Source organism: Nerophis ophidion, linkage group LG01 (genome assembly GCF_033978795.1).
Source record: "Nerophis ophidion isolate RoL-2023_Sa linkage group LG01, RoL_Noph_v1.0, whole genome shotgun sequence".
Lineage (NCBI taxonomy): Eukaryota > Metazoa > Chordata > Actinopteri > Syngnathiformes > Syngnathidae > Nerophis > Nerophis ophidion.
Genome location: NC_084611.1, coordinates 81,610,963 through 81,638,356, shown reverse-complemented (window position 1 = coordinate 81,638,356; position 27,394 = coordinate 81,610,963). Strand labels below are relative to the sequence as shown.

Below are 27,394 nucleotides of genomic sequence, written 5' to 3'. Positions count from 1 at the left end.
TAAGTAGTCTGCTTTAATCGCATATTTACACAGTATTCTGGACATCTGTGTTGCTGAATCTTTTGCAATTTGTTCCATTAATAATGGAGACGTCAAAGAAGAAAGATGTAGGTGGGAAGCGGTGTATTGCAGCTGCCTTTAGCAACACAAACACAGCCGGTGTTTCCTTGTTTACATTCCCGAAGGTGACGCTTTACTATGGAACAGAGCGGTCAAGCGAACATGGTTCCCTACCACATGTCAAACGGCAGGTTTCGGTGAGAAAATTGTGGTAATAAGTCGGCTCTTGCCGTAGACATGAGCGGATAGCTTGTGTCGTTCCTCGTGCACCTGTCAAAGAGGCAGCTGTGGACTCTCTTGCCTCCTCCGACCGGCCTCCTCCGAACGTGGGATGCTTCTACGCGTGTAGGAGGGGGAAAAAAAGCTCAGTCTGGCCCCAACGGCTGCCTTCGCTTAGCCTCGTCGAGAAACGTGGCTTCCCTTAGAGACACTGGCGGTCACCAAACCAGTGGCCACACCCCTCCGACTTTGAGGTACCATATAATCCCATGGCGTAGTGGATAGAGCGGCCGTGCCAGAAACCTGAGGGTTGCGGGTTCGCTTCCCACCTATTGACATCCCCAAAAATCGCTGCCGTTGTGTCCTTGGGCAGGACACTTCACCCTTTGCCCACGGTTCAGCTCACACTGGTGAATAAATGATGAATGAATGATTGGTGGTGGTCGGAGGGGCCGTAGGCGTAAACTGGCAGCCACGCTTCCTTCAGTCTAACCCAGGGCAGCTGTGGCTACTGATGTAGCTTACCACCACCAGGTGTGAATGAATGATGGGTTCCCACTTCACTGTGAGCGCTTTGAGTATCTAACAATAGAAAAGTGCGATATAAATCTAATCCATTATTATTATTATTATTAAAACACTAGTAACGCAATAAGCAGATAAGGGATTTTCCAGAATATCCTAGTAAATGTGTCTAATAACACCTCAACCGCTCCCACTGCCCTGTCTTTTTTTTTTTTCCTAGTCCTTAACTCTCACTATCCTCATCCACGAATCTTTCATCTTCGCTCAAATTAATGGGGAAATTGTCGCTTTCTCAGTCTAAATCGCTCTTGCTGCTGGTGGCCATGGTTGTAAACAATGTGAGGATGTGAGGAGCTCCACAACCAGTGACATCACGCGCACATCGTCTGCTACTTCCGGTAAAGGCAAGGCTTTTTTATTAGCGACCAAAAGTTGCGAACTTTATCGTGGATGTTCTTTACTAAATCCTTTCAGCAAAAATATGTCAATATCGCGGAATGATCAAGTATGACACACAGAATGGACCTGCTATCCCCGTTTAAATAAGAAAATCTCATTTCAGTAGGCCTTTGAAGCCTTAAAACAAATCAACTGGAAAAAAAACAATGAGTGCGATCTTTAACAGGCCTGGAACTAAATCTAACTAAACTAAATTGATAGGGTTCTTACTTTACTCTGAATGTCTCTACCCAGCGGGTGAACAAGGGGATGGGTCAATACAGAAGACAGATTTCACCACACCAGGTTGTGTGCGTGTGACAATTATTAGTACTTTAACTTAACTTTAACTTAATTTAAGTTGAAGTTTTCATTACCAAATTTGAAGGTGTTGAAATCGCCGTGTAAACTTGCTATAATGCTAATGGGTAGCATGTGAAAAGCAAAGCCAATGTACAAACCCCGTTTCCATATGAGTTGGGAAATTGTGTTAGATGTAAATATAATCGGAATACAACGGAGGGATTTCAACATCTACGGTCCATAATATCATCAAAAGGTTTAGAGAATCTGGAGAAATCACTCCACGTAAGCGGCATGGCCGGAAACCAACATTGAATGACAGTGACCTTCGATCCCTCAGACGGCACTGTATCAAAAAGCGACATCAATCTCTAAAGGACATCTCCACATGGGTTCATGAACACTTCAGAAAACCACAGTCACTAAATACAGTTGGTCGCTACATCTGTAAGTGCAAGTTAAAGCTCTACTGTGCAAAGCAAAAGCCATTTATCAACACCATCCAGAAATGCTCTGGGCCCGAGATCATCTAGGATAGACCGATGCAAAGTGGAAAAGTGTTCTGTGGTCTGACTAGTCCACATTTCAAATTGTTTTTGGAAATATTCAACATCGTGTCATCCAGACCAAAGGGGAAGCGAACTATCCAGACTGTTATCGACGCAAAGTTCAAAAGCCAGCATCTGTGATGATATGGGGGTGCATTAGTGCCCAAGGCATGGATAACTTACACATCCGTGAAGGCACCATTAATACTGAAAGGTACATACAGGTTTTTGAACAACATACGGTGCCATCTAAGCGCCGTCTTTTTCATGGACCCCCCTGCTTATTTCAGCAAGACAATGCCAAGCCATGTGTTACAACAGCGTGGCTTCGTAAAAAAAGTGTGCGGGTACTTTCCTGGCCCGCCTGCAGTCCAGACCTGTCTCCCATGGAAAATGTGTGGCGCATTATGAAGCGTAAAATACGACAGCGGAGACCCCGGACTGTTGAACGACTGAAGCTCTACATAAAACAAGAATGGGAAAGAATTCCACTTTCAAAGCTTCAACAATTAGTTTCCTCAGTTCCCAAACGTTTATTGAGTGTTGTTAAAAGAAAAAGGTGATGTAACACAGTGGTGAACATGCCCTTCCCCAACTACTTTAAAAGGTGTTGCAGCCATGAAATACCAAGTTAATTATTATTTGGAAAAAAAATAAAGTTTATGAGTTTGAACATCAAATATCTTGTCTTTGTAGCGCATTAAATTGAATATGGGATGAAAATGATTTGCAAATAATTGTATTCCGTTTATATTTACATCTAACACAATTTCCCAACTTATATGGAAACGGGGTTTGTATATCAGAATCAAGCTAGCGCATTTTTGGAAAAGTGGAGGCTGACTTTACTTGCGTTGAGGTAATTACTTTATTGGCAACATTATTTAGACGTGGTTTGACTGAGTCCGCTCTCAGTGCTGCTGGAGTGATCGCCAAGTGCCACGGTGCTAAGAGTTGGCGACCGGGCGTGATGTCACGCACTACCCAGGTACCGTAAGATGGCACCGTTGGATTTTACATGAATCGGTACCCGGTAAGATCGGCAGGATTTGGTCGGTGCCAAAAAAAGTACCAGATTTGGTACCCATCCTTATCGATAGCTGTGGCCGTAGGCAACCTCCTGATTTAGTTTTTATTGACTCTTCACGAGCTATCAGTAGCAGCATTTCAAGTGCTTTATCTAAATATTTGTGGTTTGGGCTTCTGGTCAGGATGCCACCCGAACGCCTCTCTAGGGAGGTGTTTCGGGCACGTCCGACCAGTAGGAGGCCACGGGGAAAACCCAGGACACGTTGGGTAGTCTCCCGGCTGGGCTGGGAACGCCTCAGGATCCCTCGGGAGGAGCTGGACGAAGTGGCTGGGGAGATGGAAGTCTGGGCTTCCCTGCTTAGGCTGCTGCCCCCGCGACCCAACCTCGGATAAGCGGAAGAAAATGGATGGACGGAATATGTTTTTATGATTAATTCACTATCAGGCTCAAAGAGCACAAGGCAAAACATAAACATATTCATTTTGATGTAATATTATATTATGACAAAGGTATGAGTGTGTAGTAAAACTGGATTATTTGAGGTTAAATTAATACCAAAAGTGCAAAACTACATTTTATAAGAAGCGCTATACTCCACTCCCCAAAAAATGTTGAATAACATTTATAGTATAGTACTTTCAATAATATCTCAATATTTTTAGGCCATGTCACGATACATGATATATATCTCGACATTTTTGCCTTAGCCTTGAATGAACACTTGATGCATATAATCACAGCAGTATGATGATTCTATGCGTCTACATTAAAACATTCTTGTTCATACTTCATTAATATATGCTCATTTTAAACTTTCATGCAGAGGGAAATCACATCTAAGTCAATTGACCAAAACTGCATTTATTAAAGCGTTATTAAGCAGTGCCACAGACATTCATGTCATTTCCAAAACAGAAAGTGCAAGATTGTCAGAAACATTTTAAAACAGGCTCTTAGTGCACTTTTGTGCATGATGTCACTAAGATGACATATCGAAACAACACTAAATTAAAGTGCACTTTTTGTACAGAACATCACTACAATAAGTTAAAAACAAATAAAGTCCACTTCTGTGCATGATGTCACACAAGATATTTCAATAACTGTCAAATAAAAATTAGCTGCATAATAGGAAATCAAATAGTGTTTTGTCCTTCGCTATGTAGTAGGTTCCTGCAGACGTTATCTCCTTCTGTTGTTTGATTTTTTTTTTCATACTGTATTGATCTGGAAATTGTTGCTCCGGTATTTTGTGGGTGTGGCCCCGAACAGAGATGTTGACATGCGGAGTGTGACGAACTCTCACCGTTGTGCGGGTTCCCAGGACCGCCAAGGAAGGACATGGCTTTGAGCAGTTTGACTTTTTGTTTTATTCTTTCAACAAAACCGTTCAGCTTTAGTTTTCACCTTACCGCGTCGTTGTCTGCTTCTCACTCTCTTCCTCTCGCGTTCAGCGTCCGCTTCCTTCTTCCCCCTTCTCTCCGCTGCAGCCCTTTTCCACCTTGCGAGGAGATTAGATGATTCCGCCCAGCTGGGCGCCCCGCGCACCTGATCATGATTGCAGCGTCGCTCCCAGCTTGCACCGCCTCTCCGCTCGCTCGCCGTCCCCGCCTCCTCGCCGCCATTTTGGGCCGGGCTTCGGCGTGCCCTGCCCCGCTGCTCGTTCGCCGGCTCCGCCTCTCCACACGGAGTTTCAAGCACTCTTCATTCTCTAGTGGGTGACTTTTCAAATGATGCTAAATTTTGTAGCAACGCTTTTGCCGCATAATTGTTGAACATATTCCCGCTTGAAGCCGAACCACCGCCAGAGGACGCACCCCGTGCTGTTTTTCTTGGGAATTAATTCTTCCTCCATTTGTTACCAGATTCGCACCTTCTTTCTCACGTATTACCACTCGCACCGCAGCGTTAGCACCACGGCTAATATTACTTATGTCACTACCTCTCTGCTCGGGGAGGGCGTGTGACGTTGCTGATGTGACGTATGTAAGAAGGTGTGCTTGTTTTAGGTCTCTGTTAGAAGGAGAGACAAGAACGAGTGAAGAGCCTGTAGTATAATGCCCGCAGCGAAAAGCAACTGCGTGAAAACGTATACTCGAATATCACGATATAGTAATTTTCTATATCGCACAGCGACGGAGATATAGCACAGAGATATAGCCCTGATTTATAGATCAAGGAAGGACATGCTACATTTTGGTATTTGGGTGAGGATCTGGATAAAGGACAGAGGGTTTAGTTGAAATCACTCGTGCATTGGCCCCTAGAATGGAAATATCACCTGAATCGTGGTCATCAGCAGACACTCGGACCACCGCTTGTCCTGGCTCCATGTTCTCAGACACGGCGGCGGCGTAGACGTCCCGACTGAAGACGGGCGCCCGGTCGTTGACGTCCACCACGTCCACCGTCAGAGTCTGAGTGGAGGAGAGCGCAGGCCGGCCGCCGTCCACCGCGCCAACCGTCAGTCGGTGGGAACGCTCCGTCTCAAAGTCCAACGGTGCGGAGAGCAGCAAGAGGCCTGAGAGCACAACTTTGAAAATCAATAGTTGTCTTGCTTCGACATACGTCACAATTTTACTGACTAAAAGTGGATATCTCCTGATGTTGTCTTAGTTTACAACTTCGTCCCGTGTCCTCTGTCAAAACCGATAGTGTTCTTGTTTAGACCAGGGCCAACGTTTCGGAACATTTCAAGTCATTCGTTCAATACTGGGAATAACAGAGCAGGGAAAAATATACAGAGTTTGACGGCAGCTGCCTTGCGTATATTTCAAAACAAATAGGGCTCTTGCGCAGTACAAGAAATCTGCGTTCAAAGGACTCCGGCTTATTAGTGATTCCCAAAGCCCAGAAAAGTCTGCGGGCTATAGAGCGTTTTCATTTCGGGCTCCAGTACTCTGGAATGCCCTCCCGGTAACAGTTCGAGATGCCACCTCAGTAGAAACATTTAAGTCTCCCCTTAAAACTCATTTGTATACTGTAGCCTTTAAATAGACTCCCTTTTTAGACCAGTTGATCTGCCGTTTGTTTTCTTTTTCTCCTATGTCCCACTTTCCCTTGTGGAGGGGGTCCGGTCCGATCCGGTGGCCATGTACTGCTTGCCTGTGTATCGGCTGGGGACATCTCTGCGCTGCTGTTCCGCCTCCGCTTGGGATGGTTTCCTGTTGGCTCCGCTGTGAACGGGACTCTCGCTGCTGTGTTGGATCCACTTTGGACTGGACTCTCGCGACTGTGTTGGATCCAATATGGATTTAACTTTCACAGTATCATGTTAAACCCGCTCGACATCCATTGCTTTCGTCCTCTCCAAGGTTCTCATAGTCATTATTGTCACCGATGTCCCACTGGGTGTGAGTTTTCCTTGCCCTTATGTGGGCCTACCGAGGATGTCGTAGTGGTTTGTGTTGTGGTTTGTGCCGCCCTCTGAGACACTAGTGATTTAGGGCTATATAAGTAAACATTGATTGATTGATTGATAGTTCTATGTCAGGGGTCGGCAACCCAAAATTTTGAAAGAGCCATATGGGACCAAAAGTACAAAAACAAATCCGTCTGGAGCCGTAAAAAAATACAAGCCTTATTACTACACACAGATAGTGTGTCATGAGTTATCAATTGAATTATGAGGACTTAAAGGAAACTAAATGAGCTCAAATATAGCTACAAATGAGGCATAATGATGCAATATGTACACATAGCTAGCCTAAATAGCATGTTAGCATCCATTAGCTTGCAGTCATGCAGTGACCAAAAATGTCTGATTAGCACTCCACACAAGTCAATAACATCAACAAAACTCACCTTTGTGCATTCATGCACAACGTTAAAAGTTTGGTGGACAAAATGAGACGGAAAAAGAAGTGGCATAAAACACGTCTTAGAAAGTCGGAGAAAGTTATACATGTAAACCGGGGGTCGGAAACCGTGGCTTACACACCTGTGAAGGCACCATTAATGCAGTCTTAGCGAATTGGCCGACATTATATTACGTAATTATTATATGTGAGTTATTTGAATGAATGGACAGACATATCTTTATGTGAGAAGATAAATTACACTATGGATGAATATGGATGGTCGGCATTAATATGATTTAACAGATCTTTATGTGAAGAGACAGGCAGAGGTTCACATAATTTGTGTACTGTATGTGAATGGACAAACAGATGTTGGTAAGTACGTCTATATGAATGAACAGAGTACGAAAAAAATGGCATTTATGTGAATTAGCAGAGAGATGCTGTCATAATTATAAGTGTATATGAATAGAACAACATATCTTTAAGTGAGTAGACAAACAAATGTTAACAGTGTGTCTTATGTTATGTGTGAATATGAATGGAAGACAGATCGTTGTGTGAGAAGACGGACAATGCATTAATATGAATGACAGGCATTCATGCAATTGGACAAACATATTTCTATGCGCATAGACGGACTAATGTTTGTATTTTTTGTGATGTGAATGGACAAACTGACTTTTATGTGAATGTACCTGTACACAATGGACCGACATCTTTTTGACGGACGAGGTACATTGCATGAATGGAGAACCTGACATTTGTGTGAAAGGACAGACAGTTTTTAAAAAGGGACCGACAGATCCTTATGTCTGGGAGAGGCAATGATGAGAGATATAGCAGATTAGTCTCTCTTAACAGGTGGCTGGATAGCTTCTGCAGACAACAGGGATTTACGTTTATTGATAATTGGCCCTCTTTCTGGGGCAAACCTGGCTTGCTGAGGAGAGACGGCCTTCACCCTAACCAGGAAGGCGCTATCCTCTTGTCTCGGAACATAGACTTCGCATTGAGCCACATTTGACTAACTGCACTAGAGCAAGCCCGGTCACAGGCAATTACAGAGCCTGCTAGCCTGGGTATGGAGTCAGTTAAGTTAGAACTAGCCAGCGCCAGGCTGGATGATCCCTGTACACATAGCAATTTTCGTAGAATAATACACAACTCACAAAATGTTTTTTCTACTGTGTCTATGACTTCGTCAGAGTTAGACATGCGTTCTACTGAGGTGGCAAATTATGATGCGTTCAGTTTATCGCAGCGCCAAGTAGACAATCTGAAAATTCCCGTCATATCAATTCCTAGATATGGTCGTAATTATTTTAAGTACACTGCGCATAATAAACGCAACATTATTAATATTGCTACTACGGATAATTTTATCAACAACTCCTTAAAACAGCCCACTACCTATAATATGGGCTTTCTAAACATCAGATCTTTGTCTCCCAAAACGTTATTAGTCAATGAGGTCATTAGAGACAACAACCTTAACGTCATCGGTCTTAGCGAAACCTGGCTTAAACCAGACGACTTTTTTGCGATAAATGAGGCATCCCCTCCTAACTATACGAATGCGCATATTGCCCGTCACCTCAAAAGGGGAGGGGGTGTCGCACTAATATACAACGAAAACTTTAACTTTAGTCCTAACTTAAATAATAAATATAAATCGTTTGAGGTGCTTTCTATGAAGTCTGCCACACCTCTGCCTCTGTGCCTGGCCGTTATCTACCGCCCCCCAGGGCCCTATTTGGACTTTATTAGTGAATTCTCAGAGTTTGTTGCTGATCTAGTGACGCACGCCGATAATATAATTATAATGGGGGACTTTAATATCCATATGAATACCCCATTGGACCCACCGTGCGTGGCGCTCCAGACTATAATTGATAGCTGTGGTCTTACACAAATAATAAATGAACCGACGCATCGCAGCGGTAATACGATAGACCTAGTGCTTGTCAGAGGTATCACCGTCTCCAAAGTTATGATACTCCCGTATACTAAAGTAATGTCCGATCATTACCTTATAAAATTCGAAGTTCAGACTCATGTTCGGCAAGCTAATAATAATAATAACTGCTATAGCAGCCGCAACATTAATGCTGCCACAACGACGACTCTTGCGGACCTACTGCCCTCGGTAATGGCACCGTTCCCAAAGTATGTGGGCTCTATTGATAACCTCACTAACAACTTTAACAACGCCCTGCGCGAAACCATTGATAGTATAGCACCGCTGAAGTTAAAAAAGGCTCCAAAAAGGCGTACGCCATGGTTTACTGAAGAAACTAGAGCTCAGAAATTATTATGTAGAAAGCTGGAACGCAAATGGCGCACGACTAAACTTGAGGTGCACCATCAAGCATGGAGTGATAGTTTAATAACTTATAAACGCATGCTTACCTTAGCTAAAACTAATTATTACTCAAATCTCATCCGCATTAATAAAAACGATCCAAAATTTTTGTTTAGTACAGTAGCATCGCTAACCCAACAAGGGACTCCTTCCAGTAGCTCCACCCATTCGGCAGATGACTTTATGAAGTTCTTTAATAAGAAAATTGAACTTATTAGAAAGGAGATTAAAGACAATGCGTCCCAGCTACAACGGGGTTATAGTAACACAGATACGATTGTATATACGGCGGATACTGCAAATATCCAAAATAGTTTCTCTCGTTTTGATGAAATATCATTAGAAGGATTGTTACAACGTGTAAATGGAATAAAACAAACAACATGTTTACTTGACCCACTTCCTGGGAAACTTATCAAGGAGCTTTTTGTATTATTAGGTCCATCAGTGCTAAATATTATAAACTTATCACTTTCCTCGGGCAATGTTCCCGTTGCATTCAAAAAAGCGGTTATTCATCCTCTCCTTAAAAGACCTAACCTCGATCCAGACCTCATGGTAAACTACCGACCGGTGTCTCACCCTCCCTTTATTTCGAAAATCCTCGAAAAAATTGTTGCAGAGCAGCTAAATGAGCACTTAGCGTTTAACAATCTATGTGAAACCTTTCAATCCGGTTTCAGGGCAAATCACTCGACTGAGACAGCCCTCGCAAAACTGACTAATGATCTATTGCTAACGATGGACTCTGATGCGTCATCTATGTTGCTGCTCCTCGATCTTAGCGCTGCTTTCGATACCGTCGATCATAATATTTTATTAGAGCGTATCAAAATACGAATTGGTATTTCAGACTCAGCCCTGTCATGGTTTAACTCTTATCTTACTGATAGGATGCAGTGCGTCTCCTATAACAGTGTGACCTCGGACTATGTTAAGGTAACGTGTGGAGTTCCCCAGGGTTCGGTCCTTGGCCCTGTACTCTTCAGCATCTACATGCTGCCGCTAGGTGACGTCATACGCAAATACGGTATTAGCTTTCACTGTTATGCTGATGACACCCAACTTTACATGCCCCTAAAGCTGACCAACACGCCGGACTGTAGTCAGTTGGAAGCGTGTCTTAATGAAATTAAACAATGGATGTCCGCTAACTTTTTGCAACTTAATGCCAAAAAAACGGAAATGCTGATTATCGGTCCTGCTAGACACCGACCTCTATTTAATAATACAACTTTAACATTTGACAACCAAATAATAAAACAAGGTGACTCTGTAAAAAATCTGGGTATTATCTTCGACCCAACTCTCTCCTTTGAGTCACACATTAAAAGCGTTACTAAAACGGCCTTCTTTCATCTCCGTAATATCGCTAAAATTCGCTCCATTTTGTCCACTAAAGACGCCGAGATCATTATCCATGCGTTTGTTACGTCTCGTCTCGATTACTGTAACGTATTATTTTCGGGTCTCCCAATGTCTAGCATTAAAAGATTACAGTTGGTACAAAATGCGGCTGCTAGACTTTTGACAAGAACAAGAAAGTTTGATCATATTACGCCTGTACTGGCTCACCTGCACTGGCTTCCTGTGCACTTAAGATGTGACTTTAAGGTTTTACTACTTACGTATAAAATACTACACGGTCTAGCTCCAGCCTATCTTGCCGATTGTATTGTACCGTATGTCCCGGCAAGAAATCTGCGTTCAAAAGACTCCGGCTTATTAGTGATTCCTAGAGCTCAAAAAAAGTCTGCGGGCTATAGAGCGTTTTCCGTTCGGGCTCCAGTACTCTGGAATGCCCTCCCGGTAACAGTTCGAGATGCTACCTCAGTAGAAGCATTTAAGTCTCATCTTAAAACTCATCTGTATACTCTAGCCTTTAAATAGACCTCCTTTTTAGACCAGTTGATCTGCCGCTTCTTTTCTTTCTCCTATGTCCCCCCCTCCCTTGTGGAGGGGGTCCGGTCCGATGACCATGGATGAAGTACTGACTGTCCAGAGTCGAGACCCAGGATGGACCGCTCGTCGGGACCCAGGATGGACCGCTCGCCTGTATCGGTTGGGGACATCTCTACGCTGCTGATCCGCTTGAGATGGTTTCCTGTGGACGGGACTCTCACTGCTGTCTTGGAGCCACTATGGATTGAACTTTCACAGTATCATGTTAGACCCGCTCGACATCCATTGCTTTCGGTCCCCTAGAGGGGGGGGGGTTGCCCACATCTGAGGTCCTCTCCAAGGTTTCTCATAGTCAGCATTGTCGCTGGCGTCCCACTGAATGTGAATTCTCCCTGCCCACTGGGTGTGAGTTTTCCTTGCCCTTTTGTGGGTTCTTCCGAGGATGTTGTAGTCGTAATGATTTGTGCAGTCCTTTGAGACATTTGTGATTTGGGGCTATATAAATAAACATTGATTGATTGATTGATGTGTGAAGATAGACGGATTGCACAATGTATGAAATGGACAGGCAGATCTTTATGTGAGTAGACCGGGGGTCGGCAACCCACGGCTCTAGAGTCGTATGAGGCTCTTTAGCGCCGCCCTAGTGGCTCTCTGGGGCTTTTTCAAAAATGTATGAAGAATGGAAAGAAGATGAGGGGAAAAAATATATATTTTTTGTTTTAATACGGTTTCTGTAGGAGGACAAACATGACACAAACCTCCCTAATTGTTATAAAGCACACTGTTTATATTAAACATGTTTCACTGATTCGAGTATTTGGCGAGCGCCGTTTTGTCCTACTAAATTTGACGGTCCTTGAACTCACCGTCGTTTGTTTACATGTATAACTTTCTCCGACTTTCTAAGACATGTTTTATGCCACTTCTTTGTATACCAAACTTTTAACGTTGTGCATGAATGCACAAAGGTAAGCTTTGTTGATGTTATTGACTTATGTGGAGTGCTAATCAGACAAATTTGGTCACTGCAAGCTAATGGATGCTAACATGCTATTTAGGCTAGCTGTATGTACATATTGCGTCATTATGCCTCATTTGTAGCTATATTTGAGCTCATTTAGTTTCCTTTAAGTCGTGTGAATGTGAGTGTGAATGTTGTCCGTCTAAATGTGTTGCCTTGCGATGAGGTGGCGACTTGTCCAGAGTGTACACTGCCTTCCGCCCTATTGTAGCTGAGATAGACACCAGCACCCCCCGTGACCCCAAAGGGAATAAGCGGTAGGAAATGGATGGATGGATGGAAGTCCTCATAATTCAATTTATATCTCATGACACACTATCTGTGTGTAATATGGCTTTTATTTTTTCGCGGCTCCGGACGTATTTGTTTTTGTATTTTTGGTCCAATATGGCTCTTTCAAAATTTTGGGTTGCCGACCCCTGATGTAAACAAACGACGGTGAGTTCCAGGACCGCCAAATTTAGTAGGACAAAACGGCGCTCGCCAAATACTCGAATCAGTGAAGCATGTTTAATATAAACAGTGTGCTTTATAACAATTAGGGAGGTTTGCGTCATGTTTGTCCTCCTACAGAAACTATATTAAAACAAAAAATAAGTTTTTTTTCCCCTCATCTGTTTCCATTTTTCATATATTTTTGAAAAAGCTCCAGAGAGCCACTAGGGCGGCGCTAAAGTGCTGCATGCGGCTCTAGAGACGCGGGTTGTCGACCCCCGTTCTATATCAACAACCCTTGAAAGTCTGCAGTGGTGACTTTGGTATTATTCTTCTGAGGTCATCGTTGCTTTAAGCAACCTCGGCCATCCAGTGTATGAGAATGTCAAAATGGATAGGGTTCTTGCTTAGAAAAACAAGTCAAGAGCGACGACTTGAAAGGGCCACTCATTTTCATGGACAGTATTGTGAATTGGAGAGGCCTGTGAAGAGAACTGTGAGTCACTGCCATTCAGTCTCTGATATGTGTCAAAATTGATAGGGTTCTTGCTTTTTTTCTCGAGATTTCTGGCATTTTGTTTTATCTTGTCATAATTGATAGGGTTCTTGCTTTACTCTGAATGTCTCTGCTGTACCATAGTTGGCAGCTGTCAAAATTGATAAAGTTCTTAATTGATTGGGTTCTTGCTATCAGTTTTCAAAACTGATATTATTCTTGCTGTTCTCTATAAGTTACAGTCATTCTAATATATGTCAAAATAGATAGGGTTCTTGTTTTCCTGTTGAAATTTCTGGCATTTTGTTTGATCTTGTCAAAATTGATAGGGTTCTTACTTTTCTCTGAATGTCTCTGCTGTACCATGGTTGACAGCTGTCAAAATTGATAAAGTTCTTAACTGATCGGGTTCTCGCTATCAGTTGTCAAAACTGATAGTATTCTTGGTGTTCTCTATAAGTTACGGTCATGCTTTAATATCTGTCAAAATTGATAGGGTTCTTGTTTTCCTGTTGAAATTTCTGGCCTTTTGTTTTAGCCTGTCAAAATTGATAGGGTTCTTACGTTACTCTGAATGTCTCTGCTGTACCATGGTTGGCAGCTGTCAAAATTGATAGAGTTCTTAATTGATTGGTTTCTTGCTATCAGTTTTCAAAACTGATAGTATTCTTGCTGTTCTCTATAAGTTACAGTCATTCTAATATCTGTCAAAATTGATAGGGTTCTTGTTTTCCTGTTGAAATTTCTGGCATTTTGTTTTAGCCTGTCAAAATTGATAGGGTTCTTACGTTACTCTGAATGTCTCTGCTGTACCATAGTTGGCAGCTGTCAAAATTGATAGAGTTCTTAATTGATTGGGTTCTTGCTATCAGTTGTCAAAACTGATAGTATTCTTGCTGTTCTCTATAAGTTACGGTCATTCTAATGTCTGTCAAAATTGATAGGGTTCTTTTTTTCCTGTTGAAACTTCCGGCATTTTGTTTTATTTTGTCAAAATTGATAGGGGTTCTTGCATTACTCTGAATGTCTCTGCTGTACCATGGTTGGCAGCTGTCAAAATTGATTAAGTTCTTGATTGATCGGGTTCTTGCTATCAGTTGTCAAAACTGATACTATTATTGCTGTTCTCTATAAGATACGGTCATTCTAATGTCTGTCAGAATGGATAGGGTTCTTGTTTTCCTGTCGAAATGTATGGCATTTTGTTTTATCTTGTCAAAATTGATAGGGTTCTTGCATTACTCTGAATGTCTCTGCTGTACCATGGTTGGGAGCTGTCAAAATTGATAAAGTTCTTAATTGATTGGGTTCTTGCTATCAGTTGTCAAAACTGATAGTATTCCTGCTCTTCTCTATAAGCTACGTCCATTCTAATTTCTGTCAAAATTGATAGGGTTCTTTTATTCATGTTGAAATTTCTGGCATTTTGTTTTAGCCTGTCAAAATTGATAGGGTTCTTACGTTACTCTGAATGTCTCTGCTGTACCATGGTTGGCAGCTGTCAAAATTGATAGAGTTCTTAATTGATTGGGTTCTTGCTATCAGTTGTCAAAACTGATAGTATTCTTGCTGTTCTCTATAAGTTACGGTCATTCTAATGTCTGTCAAAATTGATAGGGTTCTTTTTTTCCTGTTAAAATTTCCGGCATTTTGTTTTATTTTGTCAAAATTGATAGGGGTTCTTGCATAACTCTGAATGTCTCTGCTGTACCATGGTTGGCAGCTGTCAAAATTGATAAAGTTCTTGATTGATTGGGTTCTTGCTATCAGTTGTCAAAACTGATAGTATTCTTGCTGTTCTCTATAAGATACGGTCATTCTAATGTCTGTCAGAATGGATAGGGTTCTTGTTTTCCTGTCGAAATTTCTGGCATTTTGTTTTAGCCTGTCAAAATTGATAGGGTTCTTACGTTACTCTGAATGTCTCTACTGTACCATGGTTGGCAGCTGTCAAAATTGATAAAGTTCTTAATTGATTGGGTTCTTGCTATCAGTTTTCAAAACTGATAGTATTCTTGCTGTTCTCTATAAGTTACAGTCATTCTAATATATGTCAAAATAGATAGGGTTCTTGTTTTCCTGTTGAAATTTCTGGCATTTTGTTTTAGCCTGTCAAAATTGATAGGGTTTTTACGTTACTCTGAATGTCTCTGCTGTACCATGGTTGGCAGCTGTCAAAATTGATAAAGTTCTTAATTGATTGGGTTCTTGCTATCAGTTGTCAAAACTGATAGTATTCTTGCTGTTCTTTATAAGTTACGGTCATTCTAATGTCTTTCAAAATTGATAGGGTTCTTGTTTTCCTGTTAAAGTTTCTGGCATGTTGTTTTATTTTGTCAAAATTGATAGGGTTCTTACTTTTCTCTGAATGTCTCTGCTGTACCATGGTTGACAGCTGTCAAAATTGATAAAGTTCTTAACTGATCGGGTTCTTGCTATCAGTTGTCAAAACTGATAGTATTCCTGCTGTTCTCTATAAGTTACGGTCATGCTTTAATATCCGTCAAAATTGATAGGGTTCTCGTTTTCCTGTTGAAATTTCTGGCATTTTGTTTTATTTTGTCAAAATTGATACGGTCCTTACTTTACTCTGAATGTCTCTACTGTACCATGGTTGAAAGCTGTCAAAATTGATAAAGTTCTTAACTGATCGGGTTATTGCTATCAGTTGTCAAAACTGATAGTATTCTTGCTGTTCTCTATAAGATATAGTTATTCTAATGTCTTTCAAAATTTGATAGGGTTCTTGTTTTCCTGTTGAAGTTTCTGGCATTTTGTTTGATCTTGTCAAAATTGATAGGATTCTTACTTTTCTCTGAATGTCTCTGCAGTACCATGGGCGGCATAGCTCGGTTGGTAGAGTGGCCGTGTCAGCAACTTGAGGGTTGCTGGTTCGATTCCCGCTTGTGCCATCCTAGTTACTGCCGTTGTGTCCTTGGGCAAGACACTTTACCCACCTGCTCCCAGTGCCACCCACACTGGTTTAAATGTAACTTAGATATTGGGTGTCACTATGTAAAGCGCTTTGAGTCACTTGAGAAAAGCGCTATATAAATATAATTCACTTCACTTCACTTCAGCTGTCAAAATTGATAAAGTTCTTAATTGATTGGGTTCTTGCTATCTGTTGTCAAAACTGATAGTATTCTTGCTGTTCTCTATAAGTTACGGTCATTCTAATGTCTGTCAGAATGGATAGGGTTCTTGTTTTCCTGTAGAAATTTCCGGCATTTTGTTTTATTTTGTCAAAATTGATGGGGTTCTTGCTTTTCTCTGAATGTCTCTGCTGTACCAGGGTTGACAGCTGTCAAAATTGATAAAGTTCTTAACTGATCGGGTTCTTGCTATCAGTTGTCAAAACTGATAGTATTCTTGCTGTTCTCTATAAGTTACGGTCATGCGTTAATATCTGTCCAAATTGATAGGGTTCTTGTTTTCCTGTTGAAATTTCTGGCATTTTGTTTTATCTTATCAAAATTGATAGGGTTCTTACTTTCCTCTGAATGTCTCTACTGTACCATGGTTGGGAGCTGTCAAAATTGATAACGTTCTTAATTGATCGGGTTCTTGCAATCAGTTGTCAAAACTGATAGTATTTTTGCTGTTCTCCATAAGTTACGGCCATTCTAATGTCTGTCAAAATTGATAGGGTTCTTGTTTTCCTGTTGAAATTTCTGGCATTTTGTTTTATCTTATCAAAATTGATAGGGTTCTTACTTTCCTCTGAATGTCTCTACTGTACCATGGTTGGGAGCTGTCAAAATTGATAACGTTCTTAATTGATCGGGTTCTTGCAATCAGTTGTCAAAACTGATAGTATTCTTGCTGTTCTCCATAAGTTACGGCCATTCTAATGTCTGTCAAAATTGATAGGGTTCTTGTTTTCCTGTTGAAAATTTTGGCATATTGTTTTATCTTGTCAAAATTGATAGGGTTCTTGCATTACTCTGAATGTCTCTGCTGTACCGTGGTTGGCAGCTGTCAAAATTGATAAAGTTCTTAATTGATTGGGTTCTTGCTATCAGTTGTCAAAACTGACAGTATTCTTGCTGTTCTCTATAAGTTACGGTCATTCTAATATCTGTCAAAATTGATAGGGTTCTGGTTTTACTGTTGAAATTTCTGGCATTTTGTTTTAGCCTGTCAAAATTGATAGGGTTCTTACGTTACTCTGAATGTCTCTGCTGTACCATGGTTGGCAGCTGTCAAAATTGATAAAATTCTTAATTGATTGGGTTCTTGCTATCAGTTGTCAAAACTGATAGTATTCTTGCTGTTCTTTATAAGTTACGGTCATGCTTTAATATCTGTCAAAATTGATAGGGTTCTCGTTCTCCTGTTGAAATTTCTGGAATTTTGTTTTATTTTGTCAAAATTGATACGGTCCTTACTTTACTCTGAATGTTTCTGCTGTACCATGGTTGGCAGCTGTCAAAATTGATAAAGTTCTTAATTGATTGGGTTCTTGCTATCAGTTGTCAAAACTGATAGTATTCTTTCTGTTCTCTATAAGTTACGGTCTTTCTAATATCTGTCAAAATTGATAGGGTTCTTGTTTTCCTGTTGAAATTTCTGGCATTTTGTTTTAGCCTCTCAAAATTGATAGGGTTCTTACGTTACCCTGACTGTCTCTGCTGTACCATGGTTGGCAGCTGTCAAAATTGATCGGGTTCTTACTATCAGTTGTCAAGACCGATAGTATTCCTGCTGTTCTCTATAAGTTACAGACATTCTTTAATATCTGTCAAAATTGATAGGGTTCTTGTTTTCCTGCTGAAGTTTCTGGCATTTTGTTTGATCTTGTCAAAATTGATAGGGTTCCTACTTTTCTCTGAATGTCTCTGCTGTACCATGGTTGACAGCTGTCAAAATTGATAAAGTTCTTAACTGATCGGGTTCTTGCTATCAGTCAGTTGTCAAAACTGATAGGTCATTCTAGTATCTGTCAAAATGTATAGGGTTCTTCTTTTCCTGTTGAAATTTCTGCCATTCTGTGTCTAGCAATATTGAAGGGTTATTGATTTTCTCTTAACATCCTTGCTAATTCAGGTTTGCTATTTGTCAAAATTGATAGGGTTCTTGTTTTTGTCTTGAGATTTTTTTCCCCATCTGTGTCCGTCAAAAAATAATAGAATTCCTATTTTTCTGTCAATGTCTCTGCTATATCAAGTCCGGTAGCTGTCAAAATTGAAAGGGTTCTTGCTGTTCTTTTAAAAGCTGTTAATTTGTCTCTGATAGTTGTCAAAATAAATAGATTTATTGCCTTTCTTTTTAAGTTTCCGTCATTCCGTCTAATATCAGTCAAAATTGATACGGTTCTTGCTTTTCTCTGATTGTCTCTGCTGTACCAAGTCTAATAGCTGTCAAAATTGATAGAGTTCTTGCTTTTCTTTTGAAGTCCCAGCCATTCCAAATTTGATAAGTGTCAAAATTGGTATGGTTCTTGTTTTTCCTTTAAAGTCCCTGCCATTCTATCTTAAATATCTGTCAAAATTTATAGAGTTCTTGTTTCTCTCTTAACATCTCTGCTATTTCAAGTGTGATATCTGTCAAAATTGAAAGGGTTCTTGTTTTTGAGATTCCTGCTATTTTGTGTCTGTCAAAATTGATAGGGTTCTTGTTTTTCTCTTGAGATTTCTGCCCTTCTGTTTCTGTCAAAAATTGAGAGGATTCTTATTTTTCTCTAAGTGTCTATGCTGTACCAAGTCCGATAGCTGTCCAAATTGATTGGGTTCTTGCTGCTCTCTTAAAAACTGTTAATTTGTCTCTGAGAGTTGTCAAAATTGATGGGCTTATTGCTTTTCTTTTTAAGTTTCTGTCATTCCGTCTAATATCTGTCAAAATTGATATGGTTCTTGCTTTTCTCTGAATGTCTCTGCTGTACCAAGTCTGACAGCTGTCAAAATTGATAGACTTCTTGCTTTTCTTTTAAAGTCCGTGCCAATCCAAATTTGATATCTGTCAAAAATTGATAGGGTTCTTGCTTTTCTTGAGATTTCTGGCATTTGGTTTTATCTTGTCAAAATTGATAGGGTGCCTACTTTACTCTGAATGTCTCTGCTGTACCATGTCTGACAGCAATCAAAATTTATAAAGTTCTTAACTGATCGGGTTCTTGCTGTTCTCTCAACATTTATGTTACTTTATCTCTGATAGTTGTCAATACTGATAGTGTTCTTGCTGTTCTCTATAAGTTACCGTCATTCTAATATATGTCAAAATTGATAGGGTTCTTGTTTTCCTGTTGAAATGTCTTCCATTCTGTGTCCGGCAATATTGAAGGGTTATTGATTTTCTCTTAACATCCTTGCTAGTTCAGTTTTGCTGTCGGTCAAAATTGATAGGATTCTTGTTTTTCTCATAACATCCTTGTTAGTTCAGGTTTGTCTCAATGTCTGTGCTGTACCAAGTCTGATATTTGTCAAAATTGTTGGGGTTCTTGTTTCTCTGTAAACATGTCTATTTCAAGTTCGATATGTCAACATTGATAGGGTTCTTGTTTTTGACATTTCTGCCATTTTGTGTACTTCAAATTGATAGGGTTCTTGCTTTTCCCTTAACATCCTTGCCCGTTCAGGTTTGATTTCTGTCAAAATTGACAGGGCTCTTGTTTTTCTCTTGCGATTTCTGCCTATCCATGTCTGTCAAAATTGATAGGGTTCTTATTTTTCTGTCAACGTCTCTGCTGTACCAAGTCCAAGAGCTGTCAAATTTGATAGGGTTTTTTCTTTTCTCTTAACATCTCTTATTTTGTCTCTGATAGTTGTGAAAAATGATAAGGTTCTTGCTTTTCTCTTAAGGTCTCCGCTATATATGAAGTCCGATCTCTGTCTTGACTAGGAACATGTCGGTCATGTATTTTCATATTTTGTCCAGAATTTAGAAATAGAACTGTACTTTTTGCTTCAATTGTTGCCATTTGATACCTGTCAAAATTAATAGGGCTCTTGCACTGGCATACAACATGTCTCTCTAACTTTGTGATGGAGTCAACACAAAAACTACAAAACCCCAAACCAGTGAATTTGGCACGTTGTGTAATTCTTATATAAAAACAAACTATAATGATTTGCAAATCCTTTTGAACTTATATTTAATTGAATGGACTGCAAAGACAAGATATTTAATGTTAGAACTGAGAAACTTGTTTTTTTGCAAATTATCATTAACTTAGAATTTAATGGCAGCAACACATTGCAAAAAAGTTGTCAGAAGGGCATTTTTACCACTGTGTTACATGGCCTTTCCTTTTAACAACACTCAGTAAATGTTTGGGAACTGAGGAGATGAATTTTTGAAGCTTTTCAGCTAGAATTATTTTCCCATTCTTGCTTGATGTACAGCTTAAGTTGTTCAACAGTCCGGAATCTCCGTTGTCGTATTTTAGGCTTCATAACGCGCCACACATTTTCAATGGGAGACAGGTCTGGACTTCAGGCAGGCCGGTCTACTACGTGTACTCTTTTACTACGAAGCCACGCTGTTGTAACACATGCTGAATGTGGCTTGGCATTGTCTTGCTAAAATAAGCAGGGGCGCCCATAAAAAATACGTTGCTTCGATGGTAACATGTTGCTCCAAAACCTTTATGTACCTTTCAACATGAATGGTGCCTTCACAGATGTGTAAGTTACCCATGCCTTGGGCACTGATACACTGTCATACCATCACAGATGCTGGCTTTTGAACTTTGCGTCAAAAGCAGTCCGAATGGTTCGCTCCCCCTTTAGTCCGGATGACACGATGTCCAATATTTCCAAAAAGAATTTGAAATGTGGACCCGTCAGACCTCAGAACACTTATCCTCTTTGCATCAGTCCATCTTAGATGATCTCGGGCCCAGAGAAAACCGGCGGCGTTTCTGGATGTTGTTGATGAATAGCTTTCGCTTTGCATAGTAGAGCTTTAACTTGCACTTACAGATGTAGCGACGACCTGTATTTAGTGACAGTGGTTTTCTGAAGTGTTCCTGAGCACATGTGGTGATATCCTTTAGAGATTGATGTCAGTTTTTGAGGGATCGTAGGTCACGGTCATTCAATGTTGGTTTCCGGCCATGCCGCTTACGTGCAGTGATTTTTTTCAGATTCTCTGAACCTTTTGATGATATTATGGACCATAAATGTTGAAATCCCAAAATTTCTTGAAATTTCACTTTGAGAAACGTTGTTCTTAAACTGTTTGACTATTTGCTCACGCAGTTGTGGACAAAGGGGTGTACCTCGCCCCATCCTCTCTTGTGAAAGACTGAGCATTTTTTGGGAAGCTGTTTTTATACCCAATCATGGCACCCACCTGTTCCCAATTAGCCTGCACACCCGTGGGATGTTACAAATAAGTGTTTGATGAGCATTCCTCAACTTTATCTGTATTTATTTCCACCTTTCCCAACTTTTTTGTCACATGTTGCTGGCATCAAATTTTAAAGTTAATGATTATTTGCAAAAAAAAAAATGTTTATGAGTTTGAACATCAAATATGTTGTCTTTGTAGCATATTCAATTGAAAATGTGTTGAAAATGATTTGCAAATAATTGTATTCTGTTTATATTTACATCTAACACAATTTCCCGACTCATATGGAAACAGGGTTTGTAATAATACAATACTTGAACATACCAGTGTCCTCTTCCAAAGAGAATATTGAGTCGCGGTCTCCAGCCAGGATGACGTAGGACACAACTCCGTTCTCCCCTTCATCTGCGTCCATGGCCACAAAACGATGCACCAGACTCCCCACCGCCGCGTCCTCCATCACCTGGACCGCCTCAGCTGACACAAACGCGGGCCTCCTGTCGTTGACGTCCAGCAGGAAGACCTGAGCCGCCACGGACGCCTGCCTCCCGCCCTGGTCAACGGCGCTCACGGTGAAGGTGTAGGCGGGGCTCGTCTCGCGGTCCAGCGCCGCCGCTACGGTCAAACTGCCGGTGTGAGGGTTCATTTGAAAGGGGAAGCCGGAAGACGGCCCGCCGAGGCCCGGGTCATAGGTTACGGAGTAGCGCAGGGCGCCGTTGGCGTACGTGCCGTCGTCGTCCGTCGCGTGAAAGGCTAACGCCAATGATCCAATAGCGGCGTCTTCTCTCAAAGCAAAGGTCGCCAGGTTATCCAGGAAGCTGGGGGCGTGGTCGTTGACGTCCTCCACCGTCACCAACACCTGTACCGTCACATTCCGCGTCCCGCCCCGGTCCTCAGCGAGAACCGTGAACGCGAACTGCACAGCTGACTCATAGTCCAGCGGCCGGTTGACGTAGACGTCCCCGGACTGGCAGTCAATCCCAAAATGGACGTTCCCGTCTCCCTCGGCGACGGAATAGCGGTATTTCTCTTCATGGGGGATGCCGGCCGAGCCGATGACGGCGGCCGGAGCCACGTCCTCTCTTACGGAGAAACGTCTCAGGAATGGCGACTCGGGATGTCCAAACTGGTCCTCGTCTCTATAAACCTGCCAGATATTTATCAGTGAAAGAATTAATTAATCAAAAAAAAAAAAAAAAGTCAATCAATCATCCATCCATCCATCCATTTTCTACCGCTTATTCCCTTTTGGGGTCGCGGGGGGCGCTGGCGCCTATCTCAGCTACAATCGGGCGGAAGGCGGGGTACACCCTGGACAAGTCGCCACCTCATCACAGGGCCAACACAGATAGACAGACAACATTCACACACTAGGGCCAATTTAGTGTTGCCAATCAACCTATCCCCAGGTGCATGTCTTTGGAGGTGGGAGGAAGCCGGAGTACCCGGAAGGAACCCACGCAGTCACGGGGAGAACATGCAAACTCCACACAGAAAGATCCCGAGTCTGGATTTGAACCCAGGACTGCAGGAACTTCGTATTGTGAGGCAGACGCACTAACCCCTCTGCCACCGTGAAGCCCTGTCAATCAATCAATCTAAGTTTATTTATATAGCCCTTAAAGACCTACTGAAACCCACTACTACCGACCACACAGTCTGATAGTTTATATATCAATGATGAAATATTAACATTGCAACACATGCCAATACGGCCTTTTTAGTTTACTAAATTACGATTTTAAATTTCATGCAAAGTATCCTGTTAAAAACGTCGCGATATGATGACGCGTGCGCGTGACGTCACGGGTTGTAGCGGACATTTTTTTCCAGCCCGATCCGTGCTAAAAGTAGTCTGCTTTAATCGCATAATTACACAGTATTCTGGACATCTGTGTTGCTGACTCTTTTGCAATTTGTTCAATTAATAATGGAGAAGTCAAAGTAGAAAGATGGAGGTGGGAAGCTTTTAGCCTTTAGCCACACAAACACAGCCGGTGTTTCCTTGTTTAAAATTCCCGAAGGTGAAGCTTTACTATGGAACAGAGCGGTCAAGCGAACGTGGATCCCGACCACATGTCAACCGGCAGGTTTCGGTGAGAAAATTGTGGTGATAAGTCGGCTCTTACCGGAGACATCAGCGGAGCTTGCGTCCTGCTACAGCTGCGTGGCTTACCTCAGAGACACTGGCGGTCACCACGCCCGTGGCCACACCCCTCCGACTTTCAGGTACCATATAATCTCACTAAAACACTAGTAACACAATAAGCAAATAAGGGATTTTCCAGAATTATCCTAGTAAATGTATCCAATAACATCTAAATCGCTCCCACTGCCCTCACCTTTTTTTTTTTCTTCTAGTCCTTCAGTCTCACTATCCTCATCCACGAATCTTTCATCGTCGCTCAAATTAATGGGGAAATTGTCGCTTTCTCGGTCCGAATCGCTCTTGCTGCTGGTGGCCATGATTGTAAACAATGTGAGGATGTGAGGAGCTCCACAACCCGTCACGTCACGCGCACATCGTCTGCTACTTCCGGTACAGGCAAGGCTTTTTATTAGCGACCAAAAGTTGCAAACTTTATCGTCGATGTTCTCTACTAAATCCTTTCAGCAAAAATATGGCAATATCGCAAAATGATCAAGTATGACACATTAGAACGGACCTGCTATCCCTGTTTAAATAGGAACATTTCATTTTAGTAAGCCTTTAATCACAAGTGTCTCAAAGGGCTGCACAAGCCACAAGGACATCCTGGGCTCAGAAGGGGAAAAGTATTTTTTAAATGATTTGTTCTAGATGCTCTTTTAAAACAAGAGAAATCTAACAAAACAAAAGAAAAAGAAGCATAATTAACCAATTTTAACAAAGTGCGACTAAAAGTGTTCAATGTTTTCCGTCTGCTGCTTAATCTGTGCATTACATGGTTTGATTCTATCAAAACAAATCTTGTACTTTTGCTTTTTGAGTTGAGTTGAGTGGAGTTTGAGTTTATTTCAAACATGCAAGCATACAACATAATACATCACAATTTACAGTTTCTCTTTTCAACATGTTGGAAAAGGAATAGGAAGAAGCAGTTCTTATTTAATTTTACCCCTTTTCTTTTACATAACAGTTGCTAAAACTTTTGTTCACTTCCTGTTCACAGGAAGTGAACAGCTTCTTAATGATTTTACACACAATGAATGTGATATCATATTTACATCATTTTAAATCCACCATATCTTAAAATGTGCTGGTATTTTCATAGAAAAAAAAAATGGCGGATTAATTCCTAAATCTCATCTACACGTGTATTCAGGGGTGTCAAACAGGTTTTATCCGGCCTGCAAGATAACTTTGCCAAGTATAAAAATTAGCCGAAATTATTGAATTAAAGAAACTGCAATTCTAAATGTGTCAACTAGATGTCGCAATAGCAATTATTTGTATCTTTGTAGATGATGTTACATATGTACAAAAATAAATAAACCCCATAATTTTAGTGAACCAGTCGAGGAAAATGAACAAACTACATAAATAACATCCGGTAATTTGAATTTGATATCATGTTTTTAATCTCCAGGGCAACCATTCTCCCGATTTCCACCCATCACATAATATCTACGGCTTTTCACACACACAAGTGATGCAAGGCATACTTGGTCGACAGCCATACAGGTCACACTGAGGGTGGCCATATAAACAACTTTAACACTGTTACAAATATGCGCCACACTGTGAACCCACACCAAACAAGAATGAAAAACACATTTCGGGAGAACATCCTCACCGTAACACAACATAAACACAACAGAACAAATACCCAGAACCCCATGCAGCACTAACTATTCCGGGACGCTACAATATACACCCCCCCCCTGCTACCCCCTACCCCCCGTTTCAACGCCACCCCCCAACCCCGCCCACTTCAACCTCCTCATGCTCTCTCAGGGAGAGCATGTCTCAAATCTGAATTTCATCTACACATGTAGTCAGGGGTGTCAAACCTGGCCCACAAACAGGTTTTATCCGGCCTGCGAGATGAGTTTGCCAAGTATAAATATGAGCTGAAACTTTTAAATTAAAGAAACTGCAATTCTAAATGTGTCCACTAGATGTCACAATAGCAATTATTTGTATCTTTGTAGATGCTACATACGTTGAAAAAAAAACAACCACATAATTTTAGTGCGGCAATGGAGGAAAATGAGCAAACTACAAAAAATAACATCCTGTAATTTGATTTTGATATTGTTTTATCTTGATAAATTGAAAATGAACACCAATGAGTTGACTGATGAACATTATCACTAATTTATTCGGAAAGTATAAATAACGACAAATGAAGATAGAATACTATAAACCACAGCACGTGTAAAAAAAACACTATGATTTGTACATTTTCAGAATGTGCTTGTTATATTTTTAAACAAAGAAAACAATCTGAAGTTGTCTTTATTTTTAAGTTATGATGCCATGATTTTACCAGTCTGGCCCCCTTGGGAGTAGATTTTTCTCCATGTGGCCCCCGATCTAAAATGAGTTGCAAGTACCGTATTTTACGGACTATAAGTCACAGTTTTTTTCCTAGTTTGGCCGGGGGTGCGACTTATACTCAGGAGCGACTAATGTGTGAAATTATTAACACATTACCGTAAAATATCAAATAATATCATTTAGCTAATTTACGTAAGAGACTAGACGTATAGGATTTCATGGGATTTATCGATTAGGAGTTAGATTGTTTAGTAAACTTATAGCATTTTCTATACTGTATGTTATAAATATTTGAATGACTCTTACCATAATATGTTACGTTAACATACCAGACACCTTCTCAGTTGGTTATTTATGCTTCATATAACGTACACTTATTCAGCCTGTTGTTCACTATTCTTTATTTATTTTAAATTGCCTTTCAAATGTCTATTCTTGGTGTTGGATTTTATCAAATGAATTTCCCCAAAAAATGCGACTTATACTCCAGTGCGACCTATAAATGTTTGTTTCCTTCTTTATTATGCATTTTCGGCAGGTGCGACTTATTCTCCTGAGCGACTTATACTCCGAAAAATATGGTAGTTGTTCAAAACATGTAAATATTATTGTACACGTTAATAACTGTAGCATGTTTCATTCCGTTAAACCCTACAAAGTCCCGTGTATTTTTAATCAAATAAATACCTAAAACAAACATTTTGGACCAGTTTGTTCTTAATTGCTACTCTACGCTCTAAGCTATTGGTACAATTGTAGCGAAAAATCAACATAGTGTGTTGTAGTTGTAAAAATTAATACTCTATAGCAGTGGTCCCCAACCTTTTTGTATTTGCGGATCGGTCAACGCTTAATAATTTGTCCCGCGGGGTCCTTTTTTTTTTTTTTTCTTTGTCATGAAAAAGGGACGTTTTTGTCATGAAAAGGGGATTTTTTCGTGGTTGGTGCACTAATTGTAAGTGTATATTGTGTTTTTTATGTTGATTTTATAAAAAAAAAAAAATATATATATATATATTTTTTTAATGAAAATTAATAAAAAAATTATTCTGCGGCCCGTTACCAAAAAGGCCACGGCCCGGTACCAGGTCGCGGCCCGGTGGTTGGGGAGCACTGCTCTATAGAGCAGGCCTGGGCAATTATTTTGACTCGGGGGGCCAAATTTAAAGAAAAAAATGTGTCTGGGGGCCGGCATTTCTATTTTTAGGAACTCTAATACAAAACCTCACAATAATGTCTGATTGAATGCTAAAGACGTTATGACAGACCATCTTAAAAAACAGAATGTCAATGGAATATTGACATGAACGTCACAGCCCCTCTCGATCAACATATTTTACAATCAAGTGAAATGCTACAAAATTGCAACAAAACACAGCGAAATATGAATGTGAAAGGTAAAAAAAAAAAAACACGTGCAATTTAATATATCACTAAGCTTTAGAACTTTGACACCATTTCAGGCTGGCCG

General features: G+C 40.8%; 1 protein-coding gene across 1 annotated transcript in view; it reads right to left on the bottom strand.

Moving 5' to 3' along the window:
* Window positions 1–27,394, bottom strand: part of dchs2 (dachsous cadherin-related 2) — an 88,227-nt gene that overhangs the window by 35,787 nt on the left and 25,046 nt on the right. Inside the window, exons 9-10 of the mRNA XM_061913127.1 lie at window positions 21,765–22,587; window positions 5,405–5,644 (exon numbers count right to left, since the gene is read on the bottom strand). Of these exons, the coding sequence (XP_061769111.1) occupies window positions 5,405–5,644; window positions 21,765–22,587 (1,063 nt within the window). The remainder of the gene's footprint in view (window positions 1–5,404; window positions 5,645–21,764; window positions 22,588–27,394) is intronic.